Genomic DNA, 18,726 nt, shown 5'->3' with positions numbered 1-18,726 from the left:
TTATTTTTCTTAACTTCCCCAGAGTACCCCTTTAACTTTCAACGATGGAATAAAAATTATGCATGGACAAGGCTTAGACTCTTTTCACATCACCTTTTCGTGTTTATGCTGGATGTATATTTCATTAGAGTAGAAAGACCCTTGTGATATAGGTGTTTATAGGGAAACAGTCACACACTTGCCACAAGACCAGACAGGTCAGGAGAGGTTTTCCAAAGCTGTTTTCCCGCAGCTCTCTGCAACACTGCGGAGGGCTCAAAAGTAACTTTATGCCTGTCAATCACCACTGTGTGACAGAGAGGGCATGGTGAGCTACAAACTAATGGTATAATTACACAGAAAACAACTGCTGCAGATTTTCCAGGTAAAAAAATCTCCAGCATATTATACCAGTGGATGACATTTTAACAAATCTATTCTATGTTTCACAGTCTAGTGTAAACATCTCCCCCTACAGTCAGTCTGCAGTGACCCAGTAAGAGACAGACCAAGTCAGGGACACACGCACACTCAGTACAGAGACACATGCAGACCCTCTACTGAGAGTCTGCGCTCCTTACTGTACAATACACACATGCATGTTCAGTACAGACAGGTACACATGTAGGCTCAGTTAAGTAAGGGACACACGCTCAGTATATTGAGCATACGTGTGTACCTTACTGTAGAGACAAATGGCATATGCCCGTGGAATCAGATACAATCAGATACACACAGTACAGAGACACATGCACACTCTGTACAGTCAGGTAATACATATACACTTCGTACAAAGATACTAGCATATGCACGCTCAGTAAGAGACACATGCACACTCAGTACAGTCAGGTACACATATGCTCAATATAGAGACACATGTATATGCACACTCCGTACAATCAGATACACACATACACTCAGTACAGAGACACATGCACACTCTGTACATTCAGGTATACATATATACTTAGTGCAAAAATACTAGCACATGCCTGCTCAGTAGAGACACATGCACACAATACTGTCAGGTACACACATATGCTTAATAGAGAGACACACACATGCTTAGTACAGTCAGGTACACCCATACGCTCAGTACAGAGACACACGCACATGCACGCATAGTACAAATCAGGTATATACATATGCTCAGTACAGAGACACGCACATGCTCACATAGTACAATTAAGTATATACATCCGCTCAGTACAGTCAGGTACACATGTACGCTCATACAGACAGGTAAATACACATGCACTCAATACAATAAGGTACACACGTATGCTCAGTAAAGACACTTGCATGCTCTGTACAGTTAGGTACACATGGAAGCTCAGTTAAGAGACACATGTATGCTCAATACAGTCAGGTACACATGTATACTAATTACAGAGACATGCACAAGTACACTCAGGGACACACATATGCTCAGTACTGTAAGGCACACAGAGTAAGGCACACGCTCAGACAGAGACACGCACATTCAAGCTCAGTACAGCCAGGAACACACATATGTTTAATACCCCAATATAGTAAGGTACACACGTATGCTCAGTAGACACTTGCACACTCTGTACAGATACACATGCATATGCATGCTCAATATAGTGAGTTACAACTAAATATGGGGCAACACAAGCATATTAGTGTAAATTTTTTTTATTTTGTACCCCCAACTTCTCCTTTTTATAAGGGGAAAAAGGCGAAAAAGCCCCCCAAAATTTGTAACACAATTTCTCCCGGAAATACCCCACATGTGGCCCTAAACTGTATCCTTGAAATACGACAGGGCTCTGGAGCAAGAGAGCGCCATGTGCATTTGGGGCCTAAATTAGTGATTTGCATAAGGGCTGACTCTGATGCAAGCATGGCATTTGCCTCCGCCACCAAAAATACCCTACAGCAGTGTTTCCCAAAAAGGGGGTCTCCAGCTGCTGCAAAACACCCAAACTCCCAGCATGCCTGGACAGTCAAGGTCTGTCCGGCAATACTGGGAGTTGTTGTTTTGCAACAGCTGGGGGCACCGTTTAGGAAGGGGGGGGGGATAACTGTGTAGGGGTATGTGTATATGTATTGTTTTACTCTTTATTTTATGTAGTGTAGTGTTTTTAGGGTACATTCATACGGTCGGGTTTACAGCAAAAATTTGCCCCGCCCATGTCAATGTACCCTGTACTTTTTTTTTTTTTTTTTTTTAAAGGGGGGGGGGGGGGCAGCGCAGACCTCCAGATGTTGCAAAACTACAACTCTCAGCATGCACTGAAAGACCATGCATGCTGGGAGTCTTAGTTTTGCCACAGCTGGAGGCACACTGGTGGGGAAACACTGAGTAAGGTAACAGACTGAGGCTACATTCATACATACATAAGCCCGTTATTTGAGGATCGGGGAAAAAAACTAAGAAAAAATAGTGCTTGCACCGTCTTTCTGAAAATAACGGCGGCTATAGAATACAATGGGGTCCATTGGGACCTGGTATGCGCCGGCAAAAGGGGCCTCACTCAGTGTTTCCCCACCAGTGTACCTCCAGCTGTTGCAAAGCTACAACTCCCAGCATGTATTGATCACCAAAGGACATGCTGGGAGTTTTAGTTATGCAAGAGCTGGAGGCACACAACTACAACTCCTAGCATGCCCAGACAGCCGTTTGGTGTCCGTGCACGCTGGGAGTTGTAGTTTTGCTGGATCTGGAGGGCTATAGTTTATAGACCACTGCACAGTGATCTTCAAACTGTGGCTTTTCAGATCTTGCAAAACTACTAATCTCAGCATGCCCAGACAGCAAACAGATGCATGGGCATGCTGGTAATTGTAGTTTTGCAAGATCTGAAGGGATCTCCAAACTGTGGCCCTCCAGATGTTTCAAAACTACAACTCCCAGCATGCTCAGACAGCACAGGCACTGTGATTTGATAGGGAGGGGAATCATCTCCGGCCTCACTCTTTCCCCTGCCCCCTCCTCTCCAGGACCATGGTGCTGGCTTCCTCTATTAACCATACAGCTGCGCTGTACTGCTGGTATGGTCTGACCATGTAAGTGAGTTAGACACTCAGCGTCTGTTATCCCCTATGCCCTGTGTTTTAGACATGGTAGCCCCCATTAAAAACATTTATCAATAATAAATACAGATGCACTAAACTTTGCAACACACAAATATCTACATATACATTTGTTTATTATAACAATAATTTTTTTTTTTTTTAAATGATGACACATTCCCTTTAAATATAATACTGAAATAGTCTATGCACATAAAATACAGTATATGAAGAAATAACTGAATGCCTGGGCACTGTAATGCTGAGGACAAGGGCTGCCTCTGAGTATGTTAGTCATGTTATAAAGGGTCCGAATATTAATAAAAAAGGGAAAATCAAAGAGGCAGGCAGCTTCCCCTGTGGAGTTGCACAGTCCTTTGGGTGGAGGGATGGGATGCTAATGAAGCAGTGTAACAGTCTGCTGGCTGCATTCTGCTCTGTCCAATGGCAGCCAAGCTCTGTGTCATCTACACTGTGCTGAACGATCTAGACTGAGCAGCACAGCAGAGCTCGACAGCTTCTTACACAGGAAGGTAGGTTTATATGAAGAAAAAACACATCTATGCTATGTATTGTATGGAGAATAGAGTGGGCATGGTAGGATATCTCAGCCTTTTTCTTTTTTTGGCTGCAGAGTCTATGTGCTGTGCTGAGATGGGGACATGAAATATTTAGCATGCAGGCGGATTATGGACCCTTTCATCCTTAACATGGCTCACGCCCCGTTCTGTCAGCCAGTCACACATCTGAACATATGCAGGCTCTCGGAGTTGACCACAGAGCCTTATTAAATGGATAGCTCAGCAGCAATCGCATCCACATTACATTTACTTCATCTGTAGCTTCTGTTCTGGATGATGATTTCTTCCACAGCACATCGAGGTGGCTACATATTTGTAAGCACATATCTAACATGTAAAATATGCACTGTAACCAGAGCCACTGGGCAAAATCAACCCATGACATATTGTTCTGCCTCGCTCGCCTAGCATGTGTCTCCAATGCTATATGACCTTTGACCTCCTTTGTATTATTGGTGGTCTGTCACTTTGTAGTTGAGGATCTAATTGCAATGCCACTCCCCATTGCCCATAAGGGTGGTGGCAGTGTTGATAAATAAGTTAGATGTTTTATAAAGGGTGCAACGTAAACAATGTATTAGAATCAGAAAATTGCTTATGTCAATATTATATTAGGGCTTTAAAAAAAAAAGCAATATCACAAGCATTAATGTACTACGGTACATATATTGTGTGTTAATCTGCAAACTACCACATGTATTATGCTGTAGATTCGGTCACTAAGGCCCAGATTTATCAAACTGTGCGAGAGTAAAAGTGGAGTGATTTTTCCACAGTAACCAATCACAGCTCAGCTTTCACTTTACCAGAGCTCGTTAGCTGTGCTGTGATTGGTTGCTGTGGGAAACTCTCTCCACTTTTTCTCTCACACAGTTTGATAAATCTGGGCCTTCGGCCCAGATTTATCAAACTGTGTGAGAGAAAAAGTGGAGAGAGTTTCCCTAAGCAACCAATCACGGCTCAGCTAACGAGCTCTGGTAAAGTGAAAGCGAAACTGTGATTGGTTACTGTGGAAAAATCTCTCCACTTTTACTCTTACACAGTTTGATAAATCTCCCCATTTATCTCAATTTAAAATGATTCCCAAGGCAACCTAATCTGATCCCTTTCCATGAATGATGGGTAGAATCTGGCCTTACAGTCAAATGAAAAGAAGAGCCCAAGTCCTGTTGACTGCTTGGGACCTCCAGTAGGTGTGTTAACAGATTACAGTGGTCCCTCAAGTTACAATATTAATTGGTTCCAGGACGACCATTGTATGTTGAAACCATTGTATGTTGAGATCATAACTCTATGGACACCTGGTAATTGGTTCTGAAGCCCCAAAATGTCATCCAGAATTAGAAAAATAAGTAGATAACTAGTATAGATAAACTCAAATCAAGCCCTTACATATAAATGTAATAAAGATCTGCTGGGAGCTGTAAATCACTGTCTATGTAGAGGACAGGAGCTTCTTCAGGGTCCTGTACAGTACACACACAATGTCCTAAAAAAGTAACATGGAGCCACCCTCACCTGGTGTCCAAAGGAGCAGCTAACCCTGCCCAGGTAGAGAACAGAACATGTAATACTGTAGGGGGGGGGGGGCTACCATGTACTGTAGGGGGGGCTACCAGACAGGAATTCAGTGCATGCACTTCAGTAAAACAGGGGTTTCACCAGTGAAATGTCCATTCTGATTGGTCAGTTCTTCCAGCTATTGACACGTTTCACAGATCTGGACTGTCTGTATGTTGAGTCTGGTTTCAAGTAACTATGGTCCAGAAAAGACCATTGTATGTTGAGGCCATTCTAAGTTGAGGGATCACTGTACTTAACTTCTCTGTAGATAAGTGAATGAAGAGGTGGGCACACATGCACACTACTGATCCATTTACAAAGGACCTCTCTTTTAAGAGATCAGAGGCATTCCCAGCAGTCTAACCTATAGAGATCACACGTTTATCACCTATACTGTGAATAAGTAAGAAGTGCTATTAGTGGACTACTCTAAAGTCTTTGCATCTGGAAGATACCAGCACATTGACTTCATCTCATTTGGATGACGGGGCACTGTTTTGTAAAAGGGGTTGCCCTCTTTTGTTTGAAGGTTGCTTTCATGATATGCTGATCACAAGGTGCCATGCTCAGATGATGTCTATTGCAATAATAGGCTTTACATGTAATGCAAAGACATGCAGGATCCTCCAGAATGAGAAAACATTTTTAGTTTTTTTTTTTTGGTAGCCTTTGCGGACACTCTTTCCTCTGTCTAATAGATCAGGATTCATATCAGTCCCTTATAGGGTGTACTTTTGAAAACCTTTCCTGGAAGCGGCCATGTTGGTGACACATCTCTCCAGTATAGGGAGGAAACATGACATTTCTCAGGAGTTATTAATAGTGGATAGTACAGAAGCACAGTACTGACAAAACCCAACATAAGAGCTTTATAGTTTAGAGCAGTGGCTCTCAACCTGTACCCCCAGGGGTACTTAGCAGTTCTCCAGGGGGTACTTGAAATTTTTTTTTTAGTAATGGCAGCCACAGCCATTGGTTACTAGTTGAGACCCCTTTGAAAGAAATGGTAGGCTGACGTCATTGCACAGAGGAGCGGAGCAGAAGGACAGCAAAGGGGAAGAGTGGGCACTGGGCTGCTGTGGACAGTAACTACCATCAGCTTTGTTGCTCCTCTGTCCCTGCAGACCGGGGACCTACTGTTATGAGCCATAGCAATAGGTCCCCAGACCAGAGGAGCAGTGGAGCACCAAAGCGGGACAGTATAATGGCCTACAACTATATATTGGGGCAGTTTGGGGGCCTACAGCTATATTTGGGGGCACAGAGGGGGCCTAACAACTTTATAAACATGGGGAGTTTATAAATAGGTGGGCATTGTCCTGCAGAAAGAAGCCTAAAATGTTTGTTTGGCTGGTTCTGTGGAGAAGTCTTGTATGGGAGAAATCTTAATGGCGGTCTAGGCCAGATAGTGAAGAAAAGAAAAGCAAACAACTCCGATTAGAGAAGACCTCACCTGTAAATAGGGGGACTGGGGAGATAGGGGGAGGAACAGGGGGCCTGTTATAGAGGTAAGTAAAGCATATGGGGGTAATTTTTTTTGGGGAACTGGCTATCAAGGGGTACTCCTTTAGAGGCAAAAAGGAAATAATAGTGCATTATAACTGTCTTATCGGGTAACAAGGAGACAATAATAAAGCATAATGCATGGAAATGATTGCTCAGCTAAACAATGCTGCTAATGAAGTCTGAAGGATGTGTTCTACAATATCATTTTCTGTCACATCACAAATTATTTTAAGGCATCACTTCTCCCAGAGTGCTATACACGAAAAATGGTCTAAGTAGATCACATAAGACAAAAATCAAATGCAATAAGCATGGGTGGTGCACACCATTCGTTCCGAGGACAACTTTGTCCCAGTGTGTTAGTATCGGTGGAGGACCCAATGGTCAGCCCTGTTTAGCCCGTTATCACTTTCTGTGGATAGGAACTTTTTTAGATGGGAATATCTTTTTAATTTCTGACAGACAACACAGGAGTCTGCAAGTAAGGGCTTAAAGGGGTACCCCAATGGAAAACAATGTTTAAAAATCAACTGGTGCCAGAAAGTTAAAACTAATTTGTAAATTACTTCTATTTAAAAATCTTAATCCTTCCAGTACTTATCAGCTGCTGTATTCTACAGAGAAAGTTGTGTAGTTCTTTTCTCTCCGGGACACAGAGGATTCCATAATGCATAGGGTAAATAAGAGGAATTTGCAGACCTGGTTCAGTAGTCTTATTTTATTCTCTTACCTTTAAAGCTTTACAGCATTGCACTCCCGTCCATAGCTGAACCTTGCATCAGGTGTGCAATGGCTCTGTGCTCCTCATCATTTTAACTATGCTGTAAAGCTTTAAAGATGAAAGAATAAAAGAAGACTACTGAACCAGGTCTGCGAATTCCTCTTATTTACCCTAGGCATTACTGAATCCTCTGTGTCTTGGGATCTAAATGCTTGATCAGGAGGTATAAGGTGGAACTCCGAAGACAGAGTTGCCCAGAGACTATTTTCACTAGAGTGGATTGAAGTTTGTTTTGCTGTATCTATTATCAGAATGACTCTTTTCTGTCTTTCCACAGTGCTCTCTGCTGACACCTCTGTCCATGTCAGGAACTGTCCAGAGTGGGAGCAAATCTATCCTGCTCTAAACAGCAGAGAGCACTGTGGTCAGACAAAAAAGAAGAAATTCAAAAAGAAAGAACTTCCTCTGTAGTATACAGCAGCTGATAAGTACTGGAAAGATTAAGATTTTTAAATGGAAGTAATTACAAATCTGTTTAATTTTCTGGCACCAGTTGATTTTAAAAAAAAATATATATAATAATTTCCACCAGAGTACCCCTTTAAGTTGGCCATCTCACCCTAACGCCTTATATGCATATGTTTTCAATTGAGGAGAAGGTGGGAGTAAGTGGGTCAAGTGGTGCCTGGCACTGGCTTACCTTATAACAATAAGATTGGGTATGTTTAAATAAGATTGTCAAGTACACTGGCAGTAAAGTGTAATTTGGAAAGTAGAGTGGGAAAAAGTTATTTAAATGGGCACTGTCACCAACTTTATGGGGGTTGTGATGGAGGGAACGGGGTATGGCGCGGGGGGGGGGGGGGGACGACGGAGGGAATGGGCTAGCGCCGTAGCGCCGCATGTAACCAACTAATAGTTTATCTACACAGGGTGCCTCCAGCTGTTTCAATACTACAACTCCCAGCATGCCCTGACAGCCAATAGATGTCAGGGCAAGCTGGGAGTTGTAGTGGTGAAACAGCTGGAGGCACCCTGTGTAGATGAACTAAGGGCGGAAGTCCCCCCCAGCAGGCATCAGTGACGTGGTGCATGCTGGGGAAGTCTGCCTGGTAGTGAGCACTACCAGGCAGAAAAAAAGTTATTTTTAATATAGTAAAAATAAAAATTAAAAGCAGGGAGGTGGTTAGGGATAGATTGGCAATAGGCAGGGACAGAAAAAAAAAATATAGGATGGTGGGAGCTACCCTTTAAGGGGGGGGGACAGTTGTGTGTACAGTTTGTGGGTATTGCAAGTTAAAGCTTCCTATGAAATACAAATGAGTCCTCTGCTGAGGTAAGAAGGGGGAAATTGGAGTAAAGTAGAAAGTGTAGGACAAACCCTGGCAGAATACTGCACATGCACAGTAGAATCTCTATTTGGAGGCGTGAAAAGATTCTACTGTGGATGTGCAGCATTCAGTCTGGGATGCAGTGGGGCCGAGTCAGGGAACATTCCTAAAACAAGGAATCTGACCACAGACACACATTGTGGATGGGATGATGCCATTTCTCACCAGACATGATCAAGACTTTGCCACGTTAGAGCAGCAGTATCCTAACAGTTAACTCTTTATATGCCAAACAATCGTAACCGCGCCATGTAATAGATCTGACAGGGCGTGCAGGCAGGAACAGAGGAATTACTGAAAGCAAATAGAAATGACAAGTTATATTAAGCTTTATACATGTACAGATTTAAAGGGGTACTCTGGTTTTCAAATATACAGGTGCCAGTAAGTTAAACAGATTTGTAAATTACTTCTATATTAAAATCTTAATCCAGTACTTCCAGTACTTATCAGCTGCTGTATGCTCCAGTGGAGGTTGAAGTGCTCTCTGCTGACATCTCTGTCTGTGTCTGGAACTGTCCTAAGTAGGAGCAAATCCCCATAGCAAACCTCACCTGCTCCCAACTGTTCCTGACACGGACAGAGGTGTTAGCAGAGAGCACTGTGGTCAGATAGAAAAAGAAATTCAAAAATAACTTCCTCTGGAGCATACAACAGCTAATAAGTACTGAAAGGATTAAGATTTTTATATAGAAGTAATTTACAAATCTGTTTAATTTTCTGGCACCTGTAGATAAAAAATAACTAAAACTAAAGTACCCCTTTAAGTATAAAAAAAAAAAGTACATGCTAGATACCCTTTAACTTGATGTTATCAAATATGCAAGTATAGCAAGTACAGTGACTCCCCGGTCTTCCGGCGTCTTCTCAGCCCTCTCCGATGACATCAATACACTGCTGCGCACGCCATCCAATAGGAATGGCGTACGCAGCGGCGTAATGACGTCGCTACGCAGGCCCAGTAAGGCCTTGAGACAGAAGACAGAAGAGGACCGGAGAAGACAGAAGAGGACCGGAGAAGACAGAAGAGGACCGGAGAAGACAGAAGAGGACCGGAGAAGACAGAAGAGGACCGGAGAAGACAGAAGAGGACCGTAGAAGACAGAAGAGGACCGTAGAAGACAGAAGAGGACCGTAGAAGACAGAAGAGGACCGTAGAAGACAGAAGAGGACCGTAGAAGACAGAAGAGGACCGGAGAAGACAGAAGAGGACCGGAGAAGACAGAAGAGGACCGGAGAAGACAGAAGAGGACCGGAGAAGACAGAAGAGGACCGGAGAAGACAGAAGAGGACCGGAGAAGACAGAAGAGGACCGGAGAAGACAGAAGAGGACCGGAGAAGACAGAAGAGGACCGGAGAAGACAGAAGAGGACCGGAGAAGACAGCGGAGAGCCCAGCGGAGGCCCGGGATCACCATCGGGAGCGGCGGGGACACCATCTCGAGCGGCGAGGACAGGTGAGTACAGCTTCCTATACTTTACATTGCACGGATCCCTCAACATACGATGGATTCGACAAACGATGGCTCGTTTGGAACGAATTACCATCGTATGTTGAGGGACCACTGTATATTTAATACAAGAATATTTAATAAAATTAGATATTAATCCAGCTATTCCACTCAGCAACCACAACAGTGTTTAAACTGAAATTTTTTACTTTCGGTTTATAAGTACAGCAGAAAATACTGTATATAATCGAGTAAAAGATTTTTCGTGCTGAAAACGCCCCCCCTCGGCTTATACTCAAGTGAACTCTCCGCCTGTCAATCCTTTTATCAGTGATCTTCAACCTGCGGACCTCCAGATGTTGCAAAACTACAACTCCCAGCATGCCTGGACAGCCATCGGCTGTCCGGGCATGCAGGGAGTTGTAGTTTTGAAACATCTGGAGGTCCACAGGTTGAAGACCACTTTGGCCTTCGTCATCATCCAGACCCCCTCCTTTTGTTTTGTACTCACCTCCCCTCGGCGGGAAATTAGGGTGAGCTGGTCTGGCCCATCCATGCTGCAGGGACCGTCCAGTGGGGAGGGTTAGTCGTTCCGGGCTGTACATTTTCACCGGGAGGCCCTCTTCTCCGTTCGCTCCAGGCCGGCCCCGGACTAGGGACGTTGCCTTGACGACGACGCACAGGGACTTTCATGCGCATGAATGTCCCTGTGTGGCGGTGTCAAGGCAACGTCCCTAGTCCGGGGCCGGCCTGGAGCGAACGGAGAAGAGGGCCTCCCGGTGAAAATGGACAGCCCGGAATGACTATCCCTCCCCACCGGATGGTCCCTGCAGCATGGATGGGCCAGACCAGCTCACCCTTCCTTCCCACCGAGGGGAGGTGAGTAGAAAACTAAAGGGGGGGTATGGATGATGACGAAGGCCCTCGCAGTGGTCTTCAACCTGCGGACCTCCATCGGCTGTCCGTGCATGCTGGGAGTTGTAGTTTTGAAACATCTAGAGGTCCGCAGGCTGAAGACCACTGAGGGGATTGACAGGTGGTGATGATGAAGGGGGGGGGGGGGGGGGGAGATGATGACGGGGGTGTCAATGTCGGGAGTCTGGATGATGACAGGGGTTGGGATGATGACATGGGGGGGGGGGGATGATGTATTTCCCACCCTATGCTTATAGTCGTGTCAATAACGTTTCCTGTTTTTTTGGGGTGAAATTAGGGGCCTCGGCTTATATTTGGGTTGGCTTGTACATAGAAAATTCCCTGCGATAGGAAAGAGTTTTCATATGCCACTCACACTAGTACTACACATAAAATATCCATACAAAATGCCAAAGGTAACTGCGTCACAGAAGTAAAGCATGGTTCAATGCCCCACAAAATATGCAATAGGGGAAATAATGAGTTACTGCCTTAGGTATAGTGAAATGTAAGAAGAGAGGTTTTACCAATGAATTATTTAAGTCTGGCAGGCATCTCCAAGGCTAATGCTACTCTAAAATATATTTTCTTCAGCAGGTAGTTGCTTTAGAACAAAGACCTTAAATAGCACAAATAAATTATATGTTACTGCACTCCTTAAAATGACTTGCAAATCCATTGCATGCAGCAAGAGCCACAAAGAGCGAACGTGAACATTCAAAGCTCCCAGTGTCTAGACTATAGAAAACGCATCAAGGCACAAATAATGACACACTGCAGAATGTTAAAAAAATAAAATACATTTTAATTATACATTTTAATATGCACGGTGACTACAGGAGCTTTCTGGAATACAAAATGTACCTCCCACCCAAACACAGGATTGTTATAAAAATAAATAAAAGTAGAAAGGCAGGGGTTCTCAACCAGGAGTACGCCAAGGGTTATGCGGGGGGTACAGCAATTCGCCACTGACAAATACTGGCCTTGCATTGGCTAGTATTTGTCAGCGCAGAGCGGGGATTGGACGCCGCATGTTAAACTAAGTGTAACACCGCAGTATGGGAGGGCCCAGGGGGAATCGGAGGGGGGAATAATGGTACAAGGGGATTAATTACTGGAGGGGGGGTAATCATTATCCCCCCCCCATCTTAATTCCCTTGTGCCATTATTCTCCCCTCCCTCTGATTCCCTTTTGCCATTATCCGATTATGGCAAATGGGGATAAGAGGGGGGAAGGGAATAATGGTAAAAGGGGATTAAGATGGAGGGGGGAATAATGACACAAGGGGATTAAGTATGGCATTAGAAAGGTAAGCACACGTCATTATGAAATTAAGTACTTATAATACTTATTTTCACCCTTTGGGGGTACAGTCTCAAAAAAGGTTGAGAACTACTGTTCTAAAGGCAAAGCACTGTTGTTCCCATGTGTTTAGATAAGGACCAGGAACTGGAGATCGAGCAAACAGACACTGCTAAAATGGTAGTGGATCAGCAAGTAGTGGTTATTTTTTGGCTTGTTTTTAAATGTAAAAGGTCCTGTTCTCATCACATTTCCTTCAGTTGTCAGATTTATTTATTTATTTTCAAATTGATCAGTTTACGGATCAACAGGTCTTCAATGGAACTTCCATCATAGTGGTTAAAAAGAACCATTTATCTATCATTTTTACAGGACATAAAAACAGTAAAAGCAGATGACTTTTTCCCATGCAAGTCTATGGCAACAGGATGCCACAAGATAGAAAAAATATCATACTGATACAAAGAGTCCATCAAAAAACAACTGTTGATTTTAAAAAGCCACCTGTTACCTTCTGATAAAATGTGCTTTTGTTTGTTTTAAAAAAAAAAAAAAGGTAAAAAAAAACAAAAAATAAAAAAAAACACAAACAAAACAGGAAATTTCAACAGAATGCATAACATGATATAAACCTAGCCTAACCCACTCTGCCCTTTTACTTTTTTTTTTATTTTTTTAGTTTTAAACCATAAACATACTGTATTCATATCCACATTTCCATTGGCGTAAACCAAAATAAAAAAATAAAAAACTCCACAGTGTTATAATAATAGGAACACTAAGGAATTTATCAATGCCTTCAATAGAAATCTAAATGTAAAAAAAATAAGTTTAATTTTTTTATACAGCACTTTCATTTTTGCACAAGAAAACGGCTGTTCAAATATTTGGGAACATATTTCATTAAAATCTACACAACAACCCCTGAAAATGACAATGACAATGCATCCTTTTCATTTTCAGCTATATGTCAGAAAATGAAATAGGAGACTATATTGGTTGCTATGAGATCAAGTATATCTATATCTTGCTGTCAGTGGGATTCTGCTGCACAGTGCACACTACAGTTTTCAGCGTTTGAGCTTTTGCCACGAAAAAATGATCTTAGCCATTCTTTCTGTGGAATCTGTGCAGAATACATTGCCATCTATAGGGACAGCGTGGTCTTAGCCCTCAGAATTCCTGTCCTGAATATTTCCAGCCAGAGATTCCTCAGTAGGAACCCTGTCTTAGCGTATTAAAGCAAACCATACTTTTCCTGGAGCTGATGGTGACTGCTAAACTTTAATAAAAAAAACGTATTTCTCAGCCAAGAGTCAAGGAGGCAGGGTCAAGTTGCTTATGTGACATAGCCGAGAACTAGGGCTGCACGATATATCGCAAAAGCAATCTAATCGCGATTTTTGCTTTTTGAGATATAGCAATATGGCCCCCCAGGAAAACTATTATATGCTCGGACCGGCTCACATGTGCTGCTGCGGGCAGGGGACAGCCAGAGCAGGTAAAAACAAATAAATATATATATATATATGTAAAACTCAATGTGTGCGTGTGTTTGTGTTCCAGCATCACGTCCAAACGGACTTGGCACACATGTTACTTATATGTCAACAACAAACATAGGATAGGTGATTTAACCCTTACCCACCCCCATTTGCCAGGGTTGGGATATTTGCTTAAAGTCCCATTCAAGTCAACAGGAAATATATGTTACTGCATAACTTCCAAACGGCTGGAGATATTTCGATAAAACTTGGTTACTTATATGTCCACTTAAAATATAGGATAGTTAATTTAACCCTTAACTACCCCCATTTGTGAGGGTCTGGGTTTTTGAGTCCCATGCAAATCAATGGAAAATGTATGTTCCCACTTCCGTACGGCTGGAGATAGTTCAATACCTGGTGCACATATTATGGGTCGGGATATGGGGACAGGATATGAGGTCGGGATAGGACAACAATATATGAGGATATGAAGTCATAAGCTTCCTCTGCTGATTTTCCTCCACAACAAGGATAAGAAAGGAAAAAAGGGGCAATGCCGGGTACTCAGCTAGTTTAAATACTAAAAGTCAGTGTTTGCCAACCAGTGTGCCCCCAGTTGTTGCAAAACTACAACTCCCAGCATGCCCAGACCAGCAAAGGCTGTCCGGCATGCTGGTAGTAGTAGTTTCACAACAGCTGGAGACACCCTGGTAGAAAACACTGAGCTAAGTAAAAGTGCGCAGGGAGAAAAATAAAAAAACTTCTGCTCACCTACTCCCGGTCCCTGCAGATGCTGTTCATCTCTGTGCGGTCCGGTGTCTCCTCTTTACCATACAATCAGTAGGACCTTTCCCTTTTCAGCCAATCGCTGCTGTGTCACGTGTCAAGCCAGTGATTGGCTGATGGGGAAAGGTCTTTTTCGGCTGCAAACACGGTTTCCTTGGTCTGGTGGGAGATTTGAAAACCGCCCGGGAAACCTAGTGTATTGCTGCAGTACAAAAAGCTACCTACAGGGGGGAAAGAATGTGACGGGGGGGGGGGGGGGATGTGATGGGGGAATGTGATGGGAAATGGGGAATGTGACAGGGGGAGGGGGGAATGTGACAAGGGGGGGAAAATGTGACAAGGGGGGTGAGATGTGATATGGGGGGGGGGAGAATGTGGCAGGAGGAGGGCGAATGTGACATAGGGGGAAAATGTGATGGGAAAAGATGTGACCATGAGGGGAGATAGAAATTAAATTGGGAGATGTGAAATGGGCGATGGGCATAAAATGGGTTGATAGTTGTAAAATGGAGAAGATTGCACATGAAATGGCGGGATTTCAACATTTATTATAATCGCATATCGAAATCGCAATATTTAGGCCCATAATCGCAATCGCACCTTTTCCCCATATCGTGCAGCCCTACCGGGAACCCTCATTGCTCACTGCCACCTCTCAAGTCCCACCTCGATTGCAAACTAGGCCCTGTAAATCAGTCAAAGAGGATCAGTCAAAGAGGGTCTGGAAGGTGAGGGCGTGCAAGCTGGTTTGTCAGGTGTGGCACTAGGGCAGCTGGGCTCCGCCTCCTTGACAATTGGCTAAGAAATAAAAAAAAAAAAAAAAAAAAAAAAAAAAAAGACAATTTCCCAAGTTTAGCAACCACCACCAGCTCCAGGAAAGATACAGTTTGCCTTTATTGCCCAACAGCTCTTACCAGCAAATACAACTAATAGATTTCCTCTAACCTCTTAGCATTTTTTGAGCAATTAGAGGTCTAGAAGGAAGCTATGGAGCTTTGTACAATATACTTGGTACAGTACACCGATATATATTGCAGAGAACTATAAAAAGTGAACCTGGCATATACAGGATGCCAACTGTTATATTAACGTAACACATTCATTATTATTAGACATAATAATAGACATATTGGCTGGTCTGTTTTGCTTTACAAACCCAATATTCACAGAAAAATAGTAGAAACAGCTTGTGTAAAATCACAGGATGCCTGAAAAGTCTAATTGTAAATCTTAAAAACACATTCTTCAAAGTATTTCACTAAAATAGACATTTTTGACGTTGGAATCATATTCTGGCTGATGGAACCATGACCGATTTATAAAATAGAATTGGCAGAATGGCCTTAAATAGTTCATTGCAGATGTTGCTATACTTACTCCATATACAAGTATGGCTCCATTCACATTTGCTTTGTGGTGAATTTCATGTATGGCAGATACATCACCACCAGTGACCGACTAAGATGGGGTTTCTGCTTGTTAAATATGTTGAGAAACCATTAGCATTAAATAGCTTAGGGTACCCCAATCACACACCTTTTTACAGTTTTTTGATATGCCCTTCCGTTCCCTATATATGAGGGTCTATAGTTTGCCAAATTAGGGATTCAGATGGGAGTGAACTTTATTTTAACAATGGGCATAAATATCAGGTGATGGGCGGGATTATATGGTCAAGGGGGTGTGTATTAGGCAACTATGCCCTTCATGACAGAAATTAAATTGGGGGGTGGGGGGGGGGACTATAGCTTGCAAAACTTTTCTGCCAAAAGCCAAATCTGAAGTAGAATTTAGCTGTAGCCTATAAGGTCTAAAAAATATATGACTAGAGGACCAAGTGGCGGCTTTACATATTTCATCAAGAGAGGCCTTAACTCTCTTCCCATGAGGCGGCAACCGCTTTAGTAGAGGACTTTGATTTTTACAATCATAGGCCATGGAGATACAAGTCCTAATCCATTTACTAACAGATAGCTTTGAAGACGTTTTTCCTTTGGTCCTGTAAACTGTCCCAGGAGATTCTCTGAAGATTGAAAGTCCTTGGTCGAGTCCAAATATTTTAGAAGGCAACGTCTGACATCCAGATTACCAAGGAACTCTCAGGCTTCCCACTGGAGGTCCGGAAACCTGTACTGAGGTGAGGAAAGGGGTGTCCTATTTTATATCCTCAGGTTTTCTGTCCTGCAGTGGGAGGTCTTCTCCAGGGCTGTCATAAGTGCAAGTGTAAAAATGTGTGTGATCAGGGTACCCTAAGGTATTTAAATGTCGGAAGCACAGCATGTGGGCTTTTAGTGATAGAGAGGATTTTTAGTTGCCTTTGATAGTACAGTACCAGTACAGCCCAATCCTGCAGGAATGCACTGCGTTGTCAAATTCAGCACATTAAGAGGCAGCAGGCACAAGGACCCACTCTGCAGCCTGGTAAAAAATGTGGAGCGGTCGCCATGCAGTTAAAAAGAAAAGTTTCTACTCCATAAATAAAACTAAAAAATATTAAATTATTATTATTATTACTATTATTACATAGTCCTGTAAAGTAATTGCCCTCTCCAAAGAGGAAACCAAAGAACAGAACATAAGGGAACTGAAAATCTGTCATAGAAAAATCAGTGTACTTGTACTATGCTAATCCTTGGTATTACAATTTCAGAGAATAGTCAAAAGAAGAGTACCTAACAAGATGTCATCTCTTGGCTCCTGGAAAAATGAGACAACCCTGATCCAGCAACAAGTTGGGTTCCAGGTTCAGAAGATCTACCCATTCCATGATGGCTGGAACACAGCTTGTTTTGTAATCCTGGTGCTGTTTATCTTGACTGTACTATCGTTGGTCCTGCTGGCCTTCCTTTACGAAATGCTGGATTGCTGCTGTTGCGCCAAGCACAAGACAGTCAAAGATCTAGAGAATGAACCAAATCCAGTAAGAGCTCTCATGAGCAGCATGAAGAAGCGGAAAACGGAAGTTGTGTAGCCCTGACACCTGGCAGAAGACGGCCCGCTATTTGGGTTAGAGGACAATTCATGAACAGATGTAATTTCTTTCACCTGCTTATGACAGCACACACTACTCCTTGGCCACGATCTATTCCACTCTTCCATGTGAATTGTTTAGATACCCTTACAAGTTGTCTTAACGTAGACTTCCTAGTTTTGTTGCAGGTTGCACAGTCATAGTGGAACATGATGCATCTATTCTACTGTTCTGCCAGATTATATGAAACTAATTTTTGAGACTTTGTTTCAAAATATATGGACATGAAATTTGCATAAAGTTTACATAATTTGTCACAGTATTAATCCAAGTACCACAATAAAGACATTACTGCTGTAATACAATGTCTGTGCAAGACTAAGTGTACTATTTAGGGAAAAAACTTATATGTCACGTACACAAACATAATCCAGTATACGAGTTGTTTGGTAGAAGTTTTGAAGAGTAGACTTCACTACGTTCAGATATGTAATGCATGAAGTAAGCAGCTCAGTTCTTCTTGTAGAGCGGTCAATCTTTGTTGGTTAGCCACTCTACATTTTTCTCTTTCAGGGCAACTCTCCCTTCTTCTTCAGCTCGTCTTGCCGCAATTTTTTTTCTTAACCATTTGTTAATGGAATTACATTTTCATTTGAGGCACTGTTCCCCAGCCAACTCTTTTGAAGCCAGGGCTCAACAAATTCCATGTGCCAGGCCACTATGGCGACTGAGAAGTTCATCCTGCCATCTAGGCATTTGTCAGCAGTGTTAAAGTATAGCAATTAGCAGGGATGCACCGAAAGGGAAATTTTGGGACAAAACAGAAAATTTAGGCTGTGATTGGCCGAAAACTGAAAATGCATTCCCCTGCCCATTTTTAATAGTACGGTCATTTCTGCACGCAGAGTTACCAAATATGTTTGTTTATTTTATTTGAAAAAAGGAGGAAAGGGTGTGATTTAAACGTTTATTTATTGGAGGGGCTTTTTTTTTTATTATTTATAAATTTTTTACATTTATTGCCTTATTAT

At 42.7% G+C, this 18,726-nt stretch overlaps 2 protein-coding genes across 3 annotated transcripts in view; one reads left to right on the top strand and one right to left on the bottom strand.

Annotated features, from left to right (window-relative positions):
* The window catches only part of GTF2E2 (general transcription factor IIE subunit 2), a 67,820-nt gene that overhangs the window by 29,839 nt on the left and 19,255 nt on the right, over window positions 1-18,726 (bottom strand). The gene's annotated exons all lie outside the window — the stretch shown is intronic.
* Window positions 3,400-18,054, top strand: SMIM18 (small integral membrane protein 18). Of its 2 annotated transcripts, none has more exons than XM_056568868.1 (2): window positions 3,400-3,551; window positions 17,375-18,054. In XM_056568868.1, exon 2 carries the CDS (start codon window positions 17,405-17,407, stop codon window positions 17,693-17,695), a length of 291 nt encoding a protein of 96 aa, XP_056424843.1. In that variant the 5' UTR covers window positions 3,400-3,551; window positions 17,375-17,404; the 3' UTR covers window positions 17,696-18,054. The 2 variants fall into 2 exon arrangements, with proteins under 2 accessions (XP_056424843.1, XP_056424844.1); XM_056568869.1 differs by lacking the exon at window positions 3,400-3,551 and adding an exon at window positions 4,684-4,792.

The sequence above is a fragment of the Hyla sarda genome, chromosome 1 (assembly GCF_029499605.1).
Source record: "Hyla sarda isolate aHylSar1 chromosome 1, aHylSar1.hap1, whole genome shotgun sequence".
Classification (NCBI taxonomy): Eukaryota; Metazoa; Chordata; class Amphibia; order Anura; family Hylidae; genus Hyla; species Hyla sarda.
The sequence above is the reverse complement of the archived record's forward strand: the minus strand, read 5'-3'. Positions and strand labels throughout refer to the sequence as shown.